The 13,423-nt window shown below is 55.1% G+C and overlaps 2 protein-coding genes across 4 annotated transcripts in view; one reads left to right on the forward strand and one right to left on the reverse strand.

Annotated features, from left to right (window-relative positions):
* SON (SON DNA and RNA binding protein) overlaps nucleotides 1-6,182 on the forward strand; it is a 37,050-nt gene extending 30,868 nt beyond the window's left edge. For 2 of the 3 annotated variants that reach the window (XM_040056464.2, XM_040056463.2), the window contains exons 9-12: nucleotides 889-1,036; nucleotides 3,675-3,743; nucleotides 3,818-3,933; nucleotides 4,611-6,182. In XM_040056464.2, the coding sequence (XP_039912398.1) occupies nucleotides 889-1,036; nucleotides 3,675-3,743; nucleotides 3,818-3,933; nucleotides 4,611-4,769 (492 nt within the window). In that variant the 3' untranslated portion in view covers nucleotides 4,770-6,182. Of the gene's footprint in view, nucleotides 1-2; nucleotides 83-888; nucleotides 1,037-3,674; nucleotides 3,744-3,817; nucleotides 3,934-4,610 lie in introns of those variants that run through there. The other variant, XM_040056465.2, reaches the window with a different exon arrangement.
* A 1,574-nt stretch (nucleotides 6,183-7,756) lies between these two features.
* Nucleotides 7,757-12,688, reverse strand: DONSON (DNA replication fork stabilization factor DONSON). Its single transcript, XM_040055931.2, has 10 exons — nucleotides 12,416-12,688; nucleotides 12,074-12,154; nucleotides 11,017-11,220; nucleotides 10,755-10,933; nucleotides 10,176-10,354; nucleotides 9,972-10,095; nucleotides 9,763-9,870; nucleotides 9,190-9,388; nucleotides 8,231-8,425; nucleotides 7,757-8,057 (listed from the first exon to the last, which is right to left on the reverse strand). The coding sequence occupies exons 1-10, from the start codon at nucleotides 12,686-12,688 to the stop codon at nucleotides 7,920-7,922; spliced, it is 1,680 nt and encodes a 559-aa protein (XP_039911865.1). The 3' UTR covers nucleotides 7,757-7,919.
* Nucleotides 12,689-13,423: the final 735 nt, after the last annotated feature.

A 13,423-nucleotide genomic window follows, 5' to 3' on the forward strand; every position in this document is an offset into this window, starting at 1 on the left:
AGGGTCAAATCCTTGTAGCCGCCTTCTTGCCACGGTCAGTGCCAGCCCTACTATTCACAACACTGCGGCCAGCGAGGCCTAGGTACGTAACATTTAAGGAGTTTTTACAGTTCTTTACATCAAAGCGGATGTTTAAAGTTTCTGTTGATAAGCTTTCACCGTTTAACAACTTTTGTTAATGCTCATTTGAAAGAATGTGAACGACTGCTGCTGCTAAGCCGGGGGGCCAAGCGCCTTTTTTTTCCATTAAAATAAAAGAGAGGGGAAAGCAAAACCTGTTTGTTCCACGTGGAATTTCAGAGTAGAACTTGAAACGTGCAACTGCCGTGTAAGGAAATCAGGTGGGGAGAGGTTTTGTTTTGTTTTTTGTTTTTAGATTTAAATACTCCTAAACAGCCTGTGAATGTCATGACTAAATGTGCTTGTGTTCTGTCGGACGAGGAGGTGCCCCTGGCACGGCCGTGCCGGGATCAGTTCCCACTTCCCGAGCCGAGGAGATCTCTGGGATCAGAGCAGAGTGTTTAGAAACCGGACGGTTGTCGCTTGATTTAAACGCATCTGTCTGCAAAGGGTCACTGTGCCACTTTGGGATCACCTTAGACTTTTCCTAAGTTGTTCTTTTTTTGGCCAAACATTGATTTGTGTCTCGTGTGTCCGCGTGAGTTCCGGGTTCCACGCACTGGTTTGGGCTAAAAATCCACAGAGCTCTCAGGTGGATTTTTTTTTTAATTTTATTATTATTATTTTCTTTTTTTTTTAATTGAGTCTGTGAAAAGTTGTTAGAAACTTTTTTTTGGTTTTTTGGTTTTTTTTTTGGAAGTTCCCGCTTCTTCTTTAAAATCCCGGCGCTAACTTCAGGCCTTGTTTTACTTCTCTTTTTCTGGATAGGATCAGTTCTTAAGAGCAGCCCCTGTAACTGGAGGAATGGGAGCTCAGCTGATGAGGAAAATGGGCTGGAGAGAAGGAGAAGGGCTTGGGAAGAACAAGGAAGGCAGCGTCGAGCCCATCATGGTGGATTTTAAGACAGATCGAAAAGGTGAGTCCTGCCTCCCAAATGCCTCGTGGCTTCTCACCTCCCACGCCTGCCTGGAGGTGGCAGAGGCCCTTGGAGAGGCAGGAGGTGTTTTCTGGCTTCACTGGCTCATGAACAGATTCTGGGATTTATGCCGAGGCCGGAGCTCACTCCAAAGCTTTGTCCTCATGGAAAAGCTGCGGTGGTTGTTCTGGGGGAAGCAGCTGGAGCAGGAACAGGGGTAGGAGGTGGAATAGTGGGGTCAGTTTTACACTGGGGTGAGGACAGAGCTGAGAGCCCCCAAAGCTGAGCTCTGTGACTCACACTCAGGGCTTTGAGGCTTCCCTGTGGATTCTGGTCCTTTGTTCTGTTCCTCGTTTCCCTGCTGTTCATCTCCAGTCTGATCCTGCTGAAGGCAGCTCTGCTCATCCTCAGGGCTGGTTCCAGGGGCAGCTTTAGCCTCCACTTTCCCTGGAAACCTCCCCTGATTTCCATGGTTTCACAGAGAGCTCACTTGGTGCAGCGGAAGCATCCAGTGAGGCCCAGGCACTGTGCTGCTCCTTCAGCTTGGCCACTGTGGTTCGTGTGCCGAGTGCTGATGGAGATTTTCCATCTGAAACCATGAGCAAACCAGGTTCTGACTGCTTTAAATCCAAGATGCACAATTCAGCACCATCAGGGTTTCTAACTGAATTGTTCTTCTGTGCATGGAACAAAACAACAACTCCACATTGGCTGTGGCACAGATTCCTACTACCCTAAAGATTTCTTCTGCACTGGAAACCTTCAATCCCATCTCAAAGCAAAGCATGAAAATACTCACAATTTTCACTTCAAGGCCATTGGAGCAGCCTGGGACAGTGGGAGGTGTCCCTGGCACGGCAGGGGTGGCACTGGGTGGGATTTCAGGTCCCTTCCCACCCAAACCCTTCTGGGATTTCAGGGATTCACTGCTCAGAATTCAGCTCGGAATGGCCAAACTCCTCCCGTGTTCTTCTTTACAACCTTTCTGTGTAAAGAAAGAAATGAAACCCGAAAGGTGGCTGGTGACAGTGATTGCCAAGGGTTCCTCCTGGCCTGTGAGAGCCACCTGGAACCAGGGGGAGCCTTCAGACAGCTGGCCTTTGCTTTGGATTTCCTGCTTATGAAATGTTTATGCTCATGTGCAACCTTAGCTGATCACTCCCACAGGAGTTGTGCCTGGATGCAGAATTCCCTCTGCTCTTGGGCCACCCAGGTCATTGGCACAGGGAGACAAAGGGGCAGGAGGTGTCCTGCTCACAGAGCAGCAGGAAACATGATTATATACTATATAGATATGATTTATATTTAGGGGTAATATATTGAGGATGAGTAGTTTTTCAGGCATCCATATTCTTGGGTGATTAAATGGATAAAACATACTTTTTTTTTTTTTTTAACTTCTGTGTAGAGTTTTAAAGTCCACCACTGTTTGGCAGGAAGGCTCTTATTAACCCACCAGCCAGGTTTGTTTTGTAAGGGATTTATTAGACATTTTTCAATTTCCCTCCCCCAATAAAATACAAGTCCAGGTCCCAGGAGGGGACTCAGGAGGCTGCAGCTTGTTTGAAATTCCCAGCTGAGGTCCCAGAGACAGGAGGTGGAGTGGAGTGTCAGTGACTCAGCAACAAGGGAGAGGGTTCAGTGAGGAGGATGAGAATCCCTGGTTAGGTCTGGGTTTAAAATTCTGTAAGGGGGGAAAAACCTCAGCCTTTCCTTCAGGGATTGTCTCTGATGGCTTCGTGCCCCTTGGAGAGTCCCTGCTTTGGGGTTGCAGGAATATTGGGATCAGTATCTGACAAGGAGGGAAAGATTTTCCTGTAAAGCAAAAGAAGCATAAATGCCACCCAAAAAAGCTGAAGGAACAGGAAGAGACACTGGGAGCAATTTCAGTATCTCCCTGTCTTTATTCACCAAAGCCACAGGAAAACTTGAGGTAAGAAACAAAGGAATATCGAAAGGTTGAAATCTGAGAGTGGCAAAATCCATGGGGAGAAATTCGAGTTTCTCTCATGGATTGTCACTGGGATTTCAGACATTTCTGGCAATTCTTGAGTTTATTTCTTGGTCTTGGAAGACTTTGAGAAGAACAGTGTTGAGCTCTGGTGTGTGCCAGTGACTCCAGGAGAGCCTGTGCTCTCTGCATCCCTTTGGGGCTGTTGCACGCTCTGCTGCTTTGTTCCCAGGCGGGATGGAGGTGGCTCTTGGAGCACTGGTAAATTCATTCCTGCCAGGAGGGGACCCAGGGACACTCCTGGATAATGGGAGTGCTTCCTGTGCTCCCTGAGTCTGAGCCACACTGAAGGCTGGGGTGACTCTGGGCTGCACAGAGCAGCAGCAGAACGCTCTCCACTTTCTCCGTTGGTTGTTTCTCCGAAGAGGGCACGGAAAGCCAGGTTTCCATGGAATACCAGGTGTTCTCCGGCTTGTGGAGGACCGCTCAGAGTTTTCCCCTCCTGGCTAGTTCACAATCTTCCTGGAGCCTTTGGGAAGAACGTGATGAGTGGAACGCAGGGCAGAAGGCGGAGGTCTGGGAGCTGGGTGGAGGCTGGAGGTCCCCCGTGCTGCGTGTTGGTGCTGTGCGGATGGACACAGGGAGCGGTGGGAACGGGGAATGTCAGCGCGCCTGTGTTGTTTGCAGGGCTCGTTGCTGTGGGAGAGAAGGCCCAGAAGAGGTCCGGCCATTACGTGGTGATGAAGGATCTTTCAGGTGAGGTTCTTGGCGCGAATGACGCGATTCCCGGTGCCTGCTTGGATGCTGACCCTGGAATGTCTGTGTGCCAGGGAAGCACCCGGTGTCTGCGCTGATGGAGATCTGCAACAAGAGGAGGTGGACGCCCCCCGAGTTCGTGCTGGTGGACGACAGTGGGCCTGATCACCGCAAACATTTCATCTTCAAGGTGGGTCTGAGCCGCGCCCGTGCTGCTCCCCCCGTGCCGGGGACGAAATCCCTGTTTCTGTTTGATAGAAACTCCTCACGGGGCTGCCTGAGGATGGCGGAGCCGTCTCGGTGCTGGAATGTGCAAGTCCTGTTCCTGCAGAGGCCAAATCGGGTCCCTGGAGCACTTGAATCTGGGAGCTGGGGAGACTCAACCCCAGGGCTGGAGCCCCTCTGGAGCCAGGCTGGGAGAGCTGGAGAGGAGAAGCTCCAGGGAGAGCTCAGAGCACCTAAAGGGGCTCCAGGAGAGCTGCAGAGGGGCTGGGGACAAGGGACAGAGGGACAGGGCACAGGGAATGGCTCCCAGTGCCAGAGGGCATGGCTGGATGGGAGATTGGGAATCAGGAATTGTTCCCTGGCAGGGTGCTGAGGCCCTGGCACAGGGTGCCCAGAGCAGCTGTGGCTGCCCCTGGATCCCTGGCAGTGCCCAAGGCCGGGTTGGAGCAGCCTGGGACAGTGGGAGGTGTCCCTGCCGTGGCACTGGGTGGGATGGGATGAGCTTTAAGGTCCCTCCCAACCCCAAACCAGGGTGGGATCGCAGGGAATGGCCGTGCTGACGGGCAGCCGTGGGTTCTGTGTGTCCCTGAGGAGGAAGTGCCCAGGGTTTGCTCTCGCTAACCCCCGGTTCCCCCGTGCCAGGTGAGAGTCAATGGCAACGAGTACAGGCCCACCTTTGCCAGCCTTAACAAGAAGCACGCGAAAGCCACGGCGGCCACGGCGGCGCTGCAGGCCATGGGACTCGTACCAAAGGAAAGCATGGTCAATACCACCATGTTCAGGAGTGCCTCACACCGCTAAGCTTGGCTTTACTGGGACACTGGTTCTGAGCGTTTTACTCTGCACAAGAAATGGTATTTACCCCTCTCATGTTGTAAATACATCGGCGATTCCCACCTTGTAAAAACTGTACAGACACCCGCAGGTTTTTCTTTTGTACCATCCAAATGTATTTAAATCATACTTAGTTTTTGGTATGTTTATATTGTTTACATTAGTGATGTAATTATTTCTTAAACGACTAAATCGGACGACAGACTCTGGAGGCATCAGAAAATCCAGACCCTTGGCCGAAGCTCCTGCAGTTCCTCTCCTGCCGGAACGTTGACCCTTTGATACAGTTTTGTAGCGGCTGCAGAATTCCCTGGGCTCGGGGAGGTGCTGGGCCGTGCCCAGGCTCTGCCCTCGGTGCCAGCCGTGCCCCGGACCGGAACCTGGGCCAGGAGGCCGCGGAGGTTCGGACACCGCCCGGCACGGCCTCCGTGCCCGGAGCCGCTCTTCCCAACCAGTGAATCCACTGCCTGATGCTGATTGTTCGGATTTGTGGTTCATGTGAATTTTAAACTCTTTAACAAATCTACAACTGGATTTGGGGGGAGGGAGGGGGTTAGAATGACGCTTCAGTTGTTGTACCCAACTTGGTCAATAAAGCAGCACAAGTTCATAATCTTCACCCCTGGTCGGTAAAGAGTAATTCCGACGGATGCCGAGCCTGGAGACGGGAATTTAAACACGCCAAAATGCCTTCTGCAAGAGACACCCACGACACAGAAGTGGCTTTGTGAGGCTTCTCGACAGCCCGTGGGACGGCAGGAGCAGGTCTGGTTATTTTTGGTCGCTTTGAACTTTTACAAAATAACTCCTTGGGATTAAATGTTTCCAGTAAGGATCCTCGGCCCTCAAGGAGCCCTGTCCAGAGCTTGGGCAGTTGAACAGCGGAGAGGATGTAGAAAGCTTTTCCTGCTTTTTATTTTCTGTTTTATTTAAGAAGCATTCTTTGATCTGCGTGCACGTGGGATTGGAAGGGGCAGCGCACCCCCCCCGATGGATCTGAGTTAGGAGCAGGTTGCCAGGATTTCTGCACTGGGGTCGTTCAGTCGCAGACAGTTCTCTGTGAGGTGTGAACCTGAGCTGGGTCTGGGGAAAGAGCAAACCCAGCCAGGCTCCTCAGGCCTCCCGTGAGGGACCCTGGGGCCATGGAGCTGAGGAATTCCCGGTACCTGGAGCCGTGTGGATCCCGTCAGTGTCACGGATCACGGAGTCCCCTTGCTCTGCAGGGACAATGGTTGGTGTTTTCCTGTGCAGCAGAGAATTGGGGTTGGTTTGGAGACAGAAAAAGCCCCTCGGAGTCTGTCCAAGCGCTCTGGAAATGCTTCGGTTGATCTTCATTTCATGGACGTTGTTGTCTTGAATTAAACTTTTTTCCCTTTGGCATCTCGCCTTCGGTCTCTGACTAAATGTGTGGAGCTTGTCCTGCAAACTGCTCGGGAGGTGTGAAATCCCCAGGAAATGTGGGGACACGCTCGGAGTGCTGGGGCTTGTCTGGCTCCACGCTGGGGCTGGGAGCAGCTCCCGACCCCACTCGGTGGCTTGGCAGAGCTCAAACCCCAGAGCTACTGAGGATTCTCTTCAATCCCTGCTCTCCACGGCAGCTCAGAATTCACAGCCAGACACGATCAAATTTGGGAATGTAGAACCCCCTGCACTTGTTTTGTTCCTTTTTCTGTATCCCTGTCTCCTGTGTGTAAGGTAAAAACCTGAGTTCTCTCCTAGCAGCAGAGAAATCCAGTCCCACTAAAGTTTCCATTTGAAAAAGAACTATTAGGAAAGGTCTGGATTTCATGCTTCAGAGTGGGGGTCTGTGTGTTCCCTGGAGTCACACATCCTTCAGGAACAGCCTCATCCCGGAGCTGGGAGCAGCTGGGGTTTGCTCCTGGAGCAGACAGGGCACAGCAGCTCTGTAAAGCCGCCATCAGTGACCAGGAATTCCAGCAGAACCGCATCCCTGCCGGATCCCTGGGGCAGGACACTGCCCCTGCTGCGGACAAAAAGGATCTGGAGGCAGAGGAAGCTTTTGCTGGCCCAGGCTCAGGGGCTGCTCCGTGCCCGTGTTCAGTTCACAGGGGTTTGCTCGGTGATCCCGGACCCTGAGGGGCACCAGCAGGGAGAGCTGAGCTTTGCTGCCCTGGCTTCGTTTCCAGTAAGAAATGCCAGATCAGAAATTCGGCTGGAGAGCGCAAGCATGAATTGGGTTCTGCTTCCCACTGAGCTCTGGCGTTGCCTGCTGCAGGAATGAGCTCACCCCACAGCTGTGGAGGAGTGGCACACTCCCCTGTGACCCCTCTACCTGCAGGGAAACACTCGGGGCCCCTGCTGGGAGCACACAGCAGCTCCTTTCTCTGTCTCTGTGATCCCAGCATCCCCGGGGCTGGAAAATCCCTCCCAGCTGTGCCCCGTGCCCACCTTGTCCCAGCCCAGAGCACTGAGTGCCACCTGCATGGATGGGCACCCCAAGCTTCCCTGGGCAGCCCCTGCCAAGGCCCGAGCACCCTTTTCCTCGTGCTCAGGTGCTGCAGCCATTTAATTCAATTCCTCCTCCGCTCGTTCCCCCTCAGGCTGGGGTTTGTACAAAGGGCTCCCTGGAAGCCCGGGGTGGGTGTGGGAGCAGCTCTGGGGCCCTCTGCCCTCTGTAGTGCAGAGATGACCCCAGCCCAAGAGGTGCCACACACCAAGGTGCAGCTACCGAGGGTGGCAGGGGGCTGTGAACAGTCTGAGAAGGGGCTTTGCCAAGCATTCCACCCACCCATCCATAGCATCCCAGGTTTGGGCTGGAAGGGACCTTAAAGCTCATCTGGTTCCTACACCCTGCCCTGGGGAGGGTTCTAGTTCCAACCTGGTTACGAGTTCCTGCCCCAAGCAGGAGCAGAAATTCCATGCTTGGAACAGGAGGTGTGCGTGCATAGGGAACACCGACCTGCCAGGGGCAAACCAATCCTACAAAACCATGTTTTATTTAAAAAAACAGTGAAAAAGGAGATATCCCAGGCCTTTGTGCTCCGTCCTTTCAAAGCCCTTGGGAGCGTTCATGTGCGGGGTGTGTTCCTCCCTCTCTGCCCCAAGCTCAGCACCTTCACCCCTGGGAGGGAGATCCCGCTCCACGGAGCAGCATTCCTAAACCTTCCAGGTGTAGGCGTAATCCTTCATCTCCAGCAGGCGGATGGACGATTTTCCCAGAGTGGGGCTCTGCCTCAGCTGATCCAAAGTCTTGGCATGCAGCCCGCAGGCAGGGAGTTCCTGGTGCCCATCTTCCTGTGAAGGGCACACACACATACACGGAATGAGCGTTTCTGCGGGAGCACCCGTGCCTCCGGCACTCACAGCTCCCCGTTCCCCACCGCCCCGGGGGCCGCAGGTGCTGATCCCGGGCCTGCAGGGGAAGGGAAGCTCCCGGCCCCGGGGCAGGGCCCGGGCTGCGTCCTCACCTGTGCCGGGCGGGCGTTGAAGGCGGCGCTGGGCTCGTGGGGGCTGAGCAGGGCGCGGAAGGCGCCGCGCTGCGCCGGGCCCAGCACCAGCGTCAGGGCGTGCAGGGCGTGCGGCAGGATGGGCCCCAGCACCTCCAGGCTGAAGGCGTCCTCGAAGCCGCCCTGCACCCGGGCGCGGCCGCTGACGGTCCGAGCCTGAGGGCGGAACAGCGCCGTTAGCGCCGAGCGCCGGTTCTCAGCAGCTCTGATGCTGCAGTGCCACAGGCACGCTGAAAATAAACACTGCTCAACACTGCCAACTCCCCGTGCAAGGCATGGGGTTTTACTGTCCCTGCAACAACTCCTGAAATGCGCCCCCTGGACTGCTGTAGGGATTGGGAAGCGCAGAACTTCTCTGGTGGAACAAGTAGCTCATCCTGTTCTACCTGGGAAGAAATTTGGGTTAGATCTAGGGAAAGAATTCTTGGCTGTAGGGTGGGGAAGCCCTGGCACGGCTGTGGCTGCCCCTGGATCCCTGGAAGTGTCCAAGGCCAGCCTGAGTGAGGCTTGGAACACCCTGGATAGTGCAAGGTGTCCCTGCCCATGGCAGGGGTTGGGATGGGGATGACCCTGAAGGTCCCTCCCAGTCCCTTTCCTTGCAGGAACAGCTGGTGAGCTGTGGCTCAGGAACTCCTCATGCAAGGGGCTGGGATAGTCTGAGGGCCCACAAGATCTGGGGAGAATCTTAATAACCATTTTTCCCTCTGTGCAGTTCTGCTCAGCCTCTTGCTTCTCAGGAGGTGAGGAAAGGGAACGCTGGGATGCCAGCAGGGATTTCGGGACAGGCTGTGCCTGCAGAGGAAATGCTTTAGCCACAAAAATCCCACTGCGGTGCCTGAGGGAAACGCCACCAGGTCAGTGTCTGACCCTCTGGGTAAAGAAACCTCCTTCCCCTTCCTAGAGCCAGCCGTGTCCCTCACCTTGAGCGTCTGCATGGTCCCGCCCCGGAAAGCCACCGGGGACAGCAGCGTCGGGGGCAGCCCCGCCTGCGGCCCCGCCACGGCCACCAGGCTGCGGCAGCTGATCAGGAAGTTCAGCAGGGTGAAGGTGTTGCTGCCGCTCACCAGCACCAGCGACTCGGGCCTGTGATCCACCTGCACCTCGTGCTTCTCCTTGCGCCTGGGGAGCCGGGTCAAGGGAAAACCACGGGGCAGTGGGAAGCATCCGTGTGCCAAAAAAGCTGGAGTGGTGAACCGCCCCCACACCCCATCTGACCAAAATCGCCAAAACCAAACCCCACCAAGCTGTGCAATCGTCCAGATCTGTTCTTCAAATGTTAAGTAGCATCTTAATCCTGGCTTCAAATCCTAGAAATACTTGCAAAGTAGCTAAAAAAAAAAAAAAATGCAGTATCTCTTAGCAAGCAGGAATGTGAGGATTCGTATTTGGAAAACAGTTCTCAAAAACTTCTACAGAACTTAAATGTGTACCAGAGCACCGTAACAGCTGCAGGGTTTCCTGGAGTCACACGTGGAAGATCAAAGGAAGGATACAGTTGGATGGAAAGAGTGTCTGGTTTCTTCACTTCGTCTTGGACTCCCATCTCCTCAAGCCAAGAGAAACTTCCATCATCATCATCGTCGTCGCTGGGAGTTGGTTCCCTGGAGACACAGGATCAGCGTTAGGAGGGCAGTGCCTCTGAGGAACAGACTGTGCAGGAGCCTGGAGATGAACTGCAGCACAGCACAACATCATTACTTACCCTGCATCCTCCACACTGCTGCCCCCTCCCAGGCCGTCAGCGGTTCCTGCTCCCAAACTCTCCCCAGAGTTTTTCTGTTTCCTGGCTCTACTCTCCTCCAGCAAAGGCAAGGAGAACTCTATGCCTGGGGCGGAGGAACGGGGGCTGTGAAGGGCTGTGTCCCAGCCCTGCCCCGTGCGGCTCAGCCCCGCAGCCCTTCCTTACCCTCGCTCCTCATGGCGTCGCGGAGGCCGCGCGTGGTGGGGACGACGGCGGCGGTGGGCACGGCGCTGCCCGCCAGCCCCGCGGCGCGGAACAGCACCGAGAACTGCGCCGCGCACACGTAGAAATAGGGACAGAGCCGCGCCCGCAGCAGGTTGTACAGAGAGGTGAAGCTCACCGACCTGGCAGCGGGGATAAACAGCGCTGTCACGGCAGGGAGATAGCCGCTGCTGACGCACTGGAGAGGGAGCTTGGACAAGGCAGGGAGGGGCAGGGCACAGGGAATGGCTTCCAGTGCCAGAGGGCAGGGCTGGATGGGAGACTGGGAATCAGGAATTGTTCCCTGGCAGGGTGTTGAGGCCCTGGCACAGCTGTGGCTGCCCCTGGATCCCTGGCAGTGCCGAAGGCCAGGTTGGACCCTGGGGCTTGGAGCAGCCTGGGACAGTGGGAGGTGTCCCTGCCACGGCAGGGGTGGGAATGCTATGACCCCTAAGGTCCCTTCCAACCCACGCCATCCCACGATTCTGTGATGAATTAAGATCTCCTTGTCTCCCTCCCCATCAGTAACTAGGCTGCCCTTACCAGTCACTCATGAGCACTTGCTGCAGGGCCTCGTCCTGTGCCCAAGGACAGGCCTTCCCAGCCATCCTCCTGTCTGCCCCGAGGCGGGGGAAGAGCGGCAGCCAGGGCAGCGAGGGGTGCAGCCAGTAGACCAGGCTCTGCTGGAAGGCGCAGCGCAGCTCCGTGCACAGCCGCGGCTCCTGCAGATCCCACAGGGTTTGAGGGGCACAGCGAAGCCGCCAGGAACAAAAGCTGCGGCTCCGGCCGCCCGCCCGCCTCTCACCTGCACGCTCCGGGGCAAGGTGGTCTCTGTAGCTCTGCAGTGCTGAGCAAAGCCCTGCGCTTCCTCCTGTGCTTTCAGATGCTCTGCCCAGCTGAAGGGTTGGGAGGACACGAAGAGAGCCCGTGTTTTAATGCTCCAGTCTGCAGGGAATTCCTGTCGTGGCGAGGAGGGAGCTCTGGGTACAGCCAGAGGTGAATGAAGGTCCTGAGCAAACGGAAACGGTGTCAGTTAACTCGCAGAAAATTAAACCTGTTCGCGGGCTGAACCAAAGGCACAGCTTATTCTTTTGACTATTTTACTCAGTACCAGATTCTAATAGAAACACTCCCTTCTATTGCCTATAAAACCACATGAGAGGGCTTGTACTCACGAGGCCTTCCATCAGTATAAGCTAGGAACAAATGTAAGGATAAATTATTAAAATTAAAAAAAAGCCCTGAGCCTGATGTTTATGAAGACAAGAATTTCCATGCTAAAATGATTATTTCGTTTCATTTCATCCTCTCCTGGTGACTGTAAGGTCACATGCCGCAAAAAGCCCTGGGCCCCTCCAAGACAGTTTGTTCTCTTTTTTCCATACTTCTAATTTAGTTTGAACTTAAGTTTCTGGACCTAAAACAACATTAGAGAATGTTTTGAAACTCTGTTTCAATTTCAAGGGCTGGTTTTCAGGAATTCTTGCTTTCTTATGTGCCTGATGAAGTGCTCCGTTTCTGTAACTGAGAACCAAACTGAAAGAGATCTATCTGGTGAAAAACATCCTCATCTCAACTACATAAAAAAAACTAACAAAAAATAAAATTATAGTCAACACGTTAATAAAACTGAAAGACAACAACCTCAGTCCATGGAACTACAACAGCAGTGAGCTCAGGCAGAAGGTTGGGTTTAAAAGACCGTCACCAGAACAGGAAACATCAGTGTAAGAAATTTCCTTGAATATTTCAATACATTCTTTTATGCACACGGGCCACCAAATACCAAGTGAACCAGTTTCAGCTTTCTGTGTGCTCCGAGAACAGCTGGAACTTTTTCAGCAGTGTGTGCTGTTCCATACCTTGCTTAGGGCGAGGATGTCGGAACTTTCAGCAGGCTCCGCTCTGCTGGAGGGCTTCTCTTCACAGGCCGGCTCTAAAAACTAAAGAGCAGCATAAGGCACAGCACGAAGGATGCGCCGGGCTGACCATTTTAAAATTTGCCCATTCAGCGACACTTCCCGAGTGATCCCCAGCAGCCCGGGCTGCAAACCAACCCCGCTGGGTCCGAGCACAAGATCCGCACCCAGCGCCGAGCGAGGCGCCCGGCAGGGCCTGGGAGGAGCCCGGGCTGCACCGAAAGCGCTTATGGCGATGGCTGAGGGCCGAGAGCTGAGGACCCCGCTGCCGGGGCTCGGTCCTACCTGCCAGAAAGGCGCTGCCGATGGATCCCCGCCCGCCGGGGCCGCTGCCGGAGGCTGAGGGGCGGCCGCCGCCCGCCGCGGAGCGTTGTCCAGGCTGGAGAAGGGGTTGCGGCGGCGGGCGGCCGCAGAGGGGCCCCGCGGGGCCGGGGCAGCGGCAGCTCCCGCGGCGGTGGCGGCGTCGCTCCTCCGCCCGGGACGTTTGCGCTTCAGCCGCAGCAGCGCCGGCGGCTTCTTGAAGCCGGGCGAGTGCCCGGGCTCGGCGGGGGCGGCCATGGAGAGCGGGGCCAGGAGGAGCTCCGGTCCCGTCTTGGCGCCAAAGGGCGGCCGCTCCGCCCCGGGGCGGTGCTGAGGGAGCGGCGCCGCCATCGCTGCCGCCCTCAGGGGCTCTGAGGGGAGCGCGGCTCCCGCCAGCCCCGCTCCGCCCCTGAGGGCAGCACGAACACGGAGCACAGACACACGGCGCTCAACGCTGTGTCCGTGCCCTTCCACATGCACCGGGACAGCGGCCCGAAGGGATGGGCTCGGCTGCGGCAGCATCGCCACACGGCTGCCCCAGCGCCAAATCCCCTGTGCAGGTACCGGGGCCGGGGCTGTGCCGTGGGACACGGAACACTCGGGCTTCCGTCTCCTCGGGAGAAAGAAACGAGCGTTTGAGGCTGTCTGGGAGAGAAAAGTACTGTCGATGGCACTCGGCTGTTTGACGTGGAGTTCAAAAGGCATAACAAACACGAGAAAGGTATAATTAGAGATACATGTGGTTCAAATGTCATAGAGGTAGTTAGTAGCAACATCTCTACCGACAAAAGAATAATAATAAAAAACCCCAACTATACTATTAAAAGATCTTTAATCTGCACTATTGTCACTCTTTGTGCTTGTTTTTTTCAACTTGTTAATTTCTTATTTCATCTGCTGTATTTTGGAAACACTGAAGCAAAACTGAGGGACCTGAGGGAAAAACCCAGCAGCTGGGTCCAAGGCTCCAGCAGCGATGTGCGAGTCCCGGAG

The sequence above is a fragment of the Hirundo rustica genome, chromosome 2 (genome assembly GCF_015227805.2).
Source record: "Hirundo rustica isolate bHirRus1 chromosome 2, bHirRus1.pri.v3, whole genome shotgun sequence".
Classification (NCBI taxonomy): Eukaryota; Metazoa; Chordata; class Aves; order Passeriformes; family Hirundinidae; genus Hirundo; species Hirundo rustica.

Bases quoted from the DNA above. Each gene is read 5' to 3' on its own strand.
- DONSON (XM_040055931.2), bottom strand. From the start codon at position 12,688: ATGGCCGCCCCCGCCGAGCCCGGGCACTCGCCCGGCTTCAAGAAGCCG. The intron at 11,221-12,073 runs GTATGGAACAGC...CCGTTTGCTCAG, and splicing joins ACATCCTCGCCCTAAGCAAG to GACCTTCATTCACCTCTGGC. The intron at 10,934-11,016 runs GTGAGAGGCGGG...TGGGATCTGCAG, and splicing joins CCTTGCCCCGGAGCGTGCAG to GAGCCGCGGCTGTGCACGGA.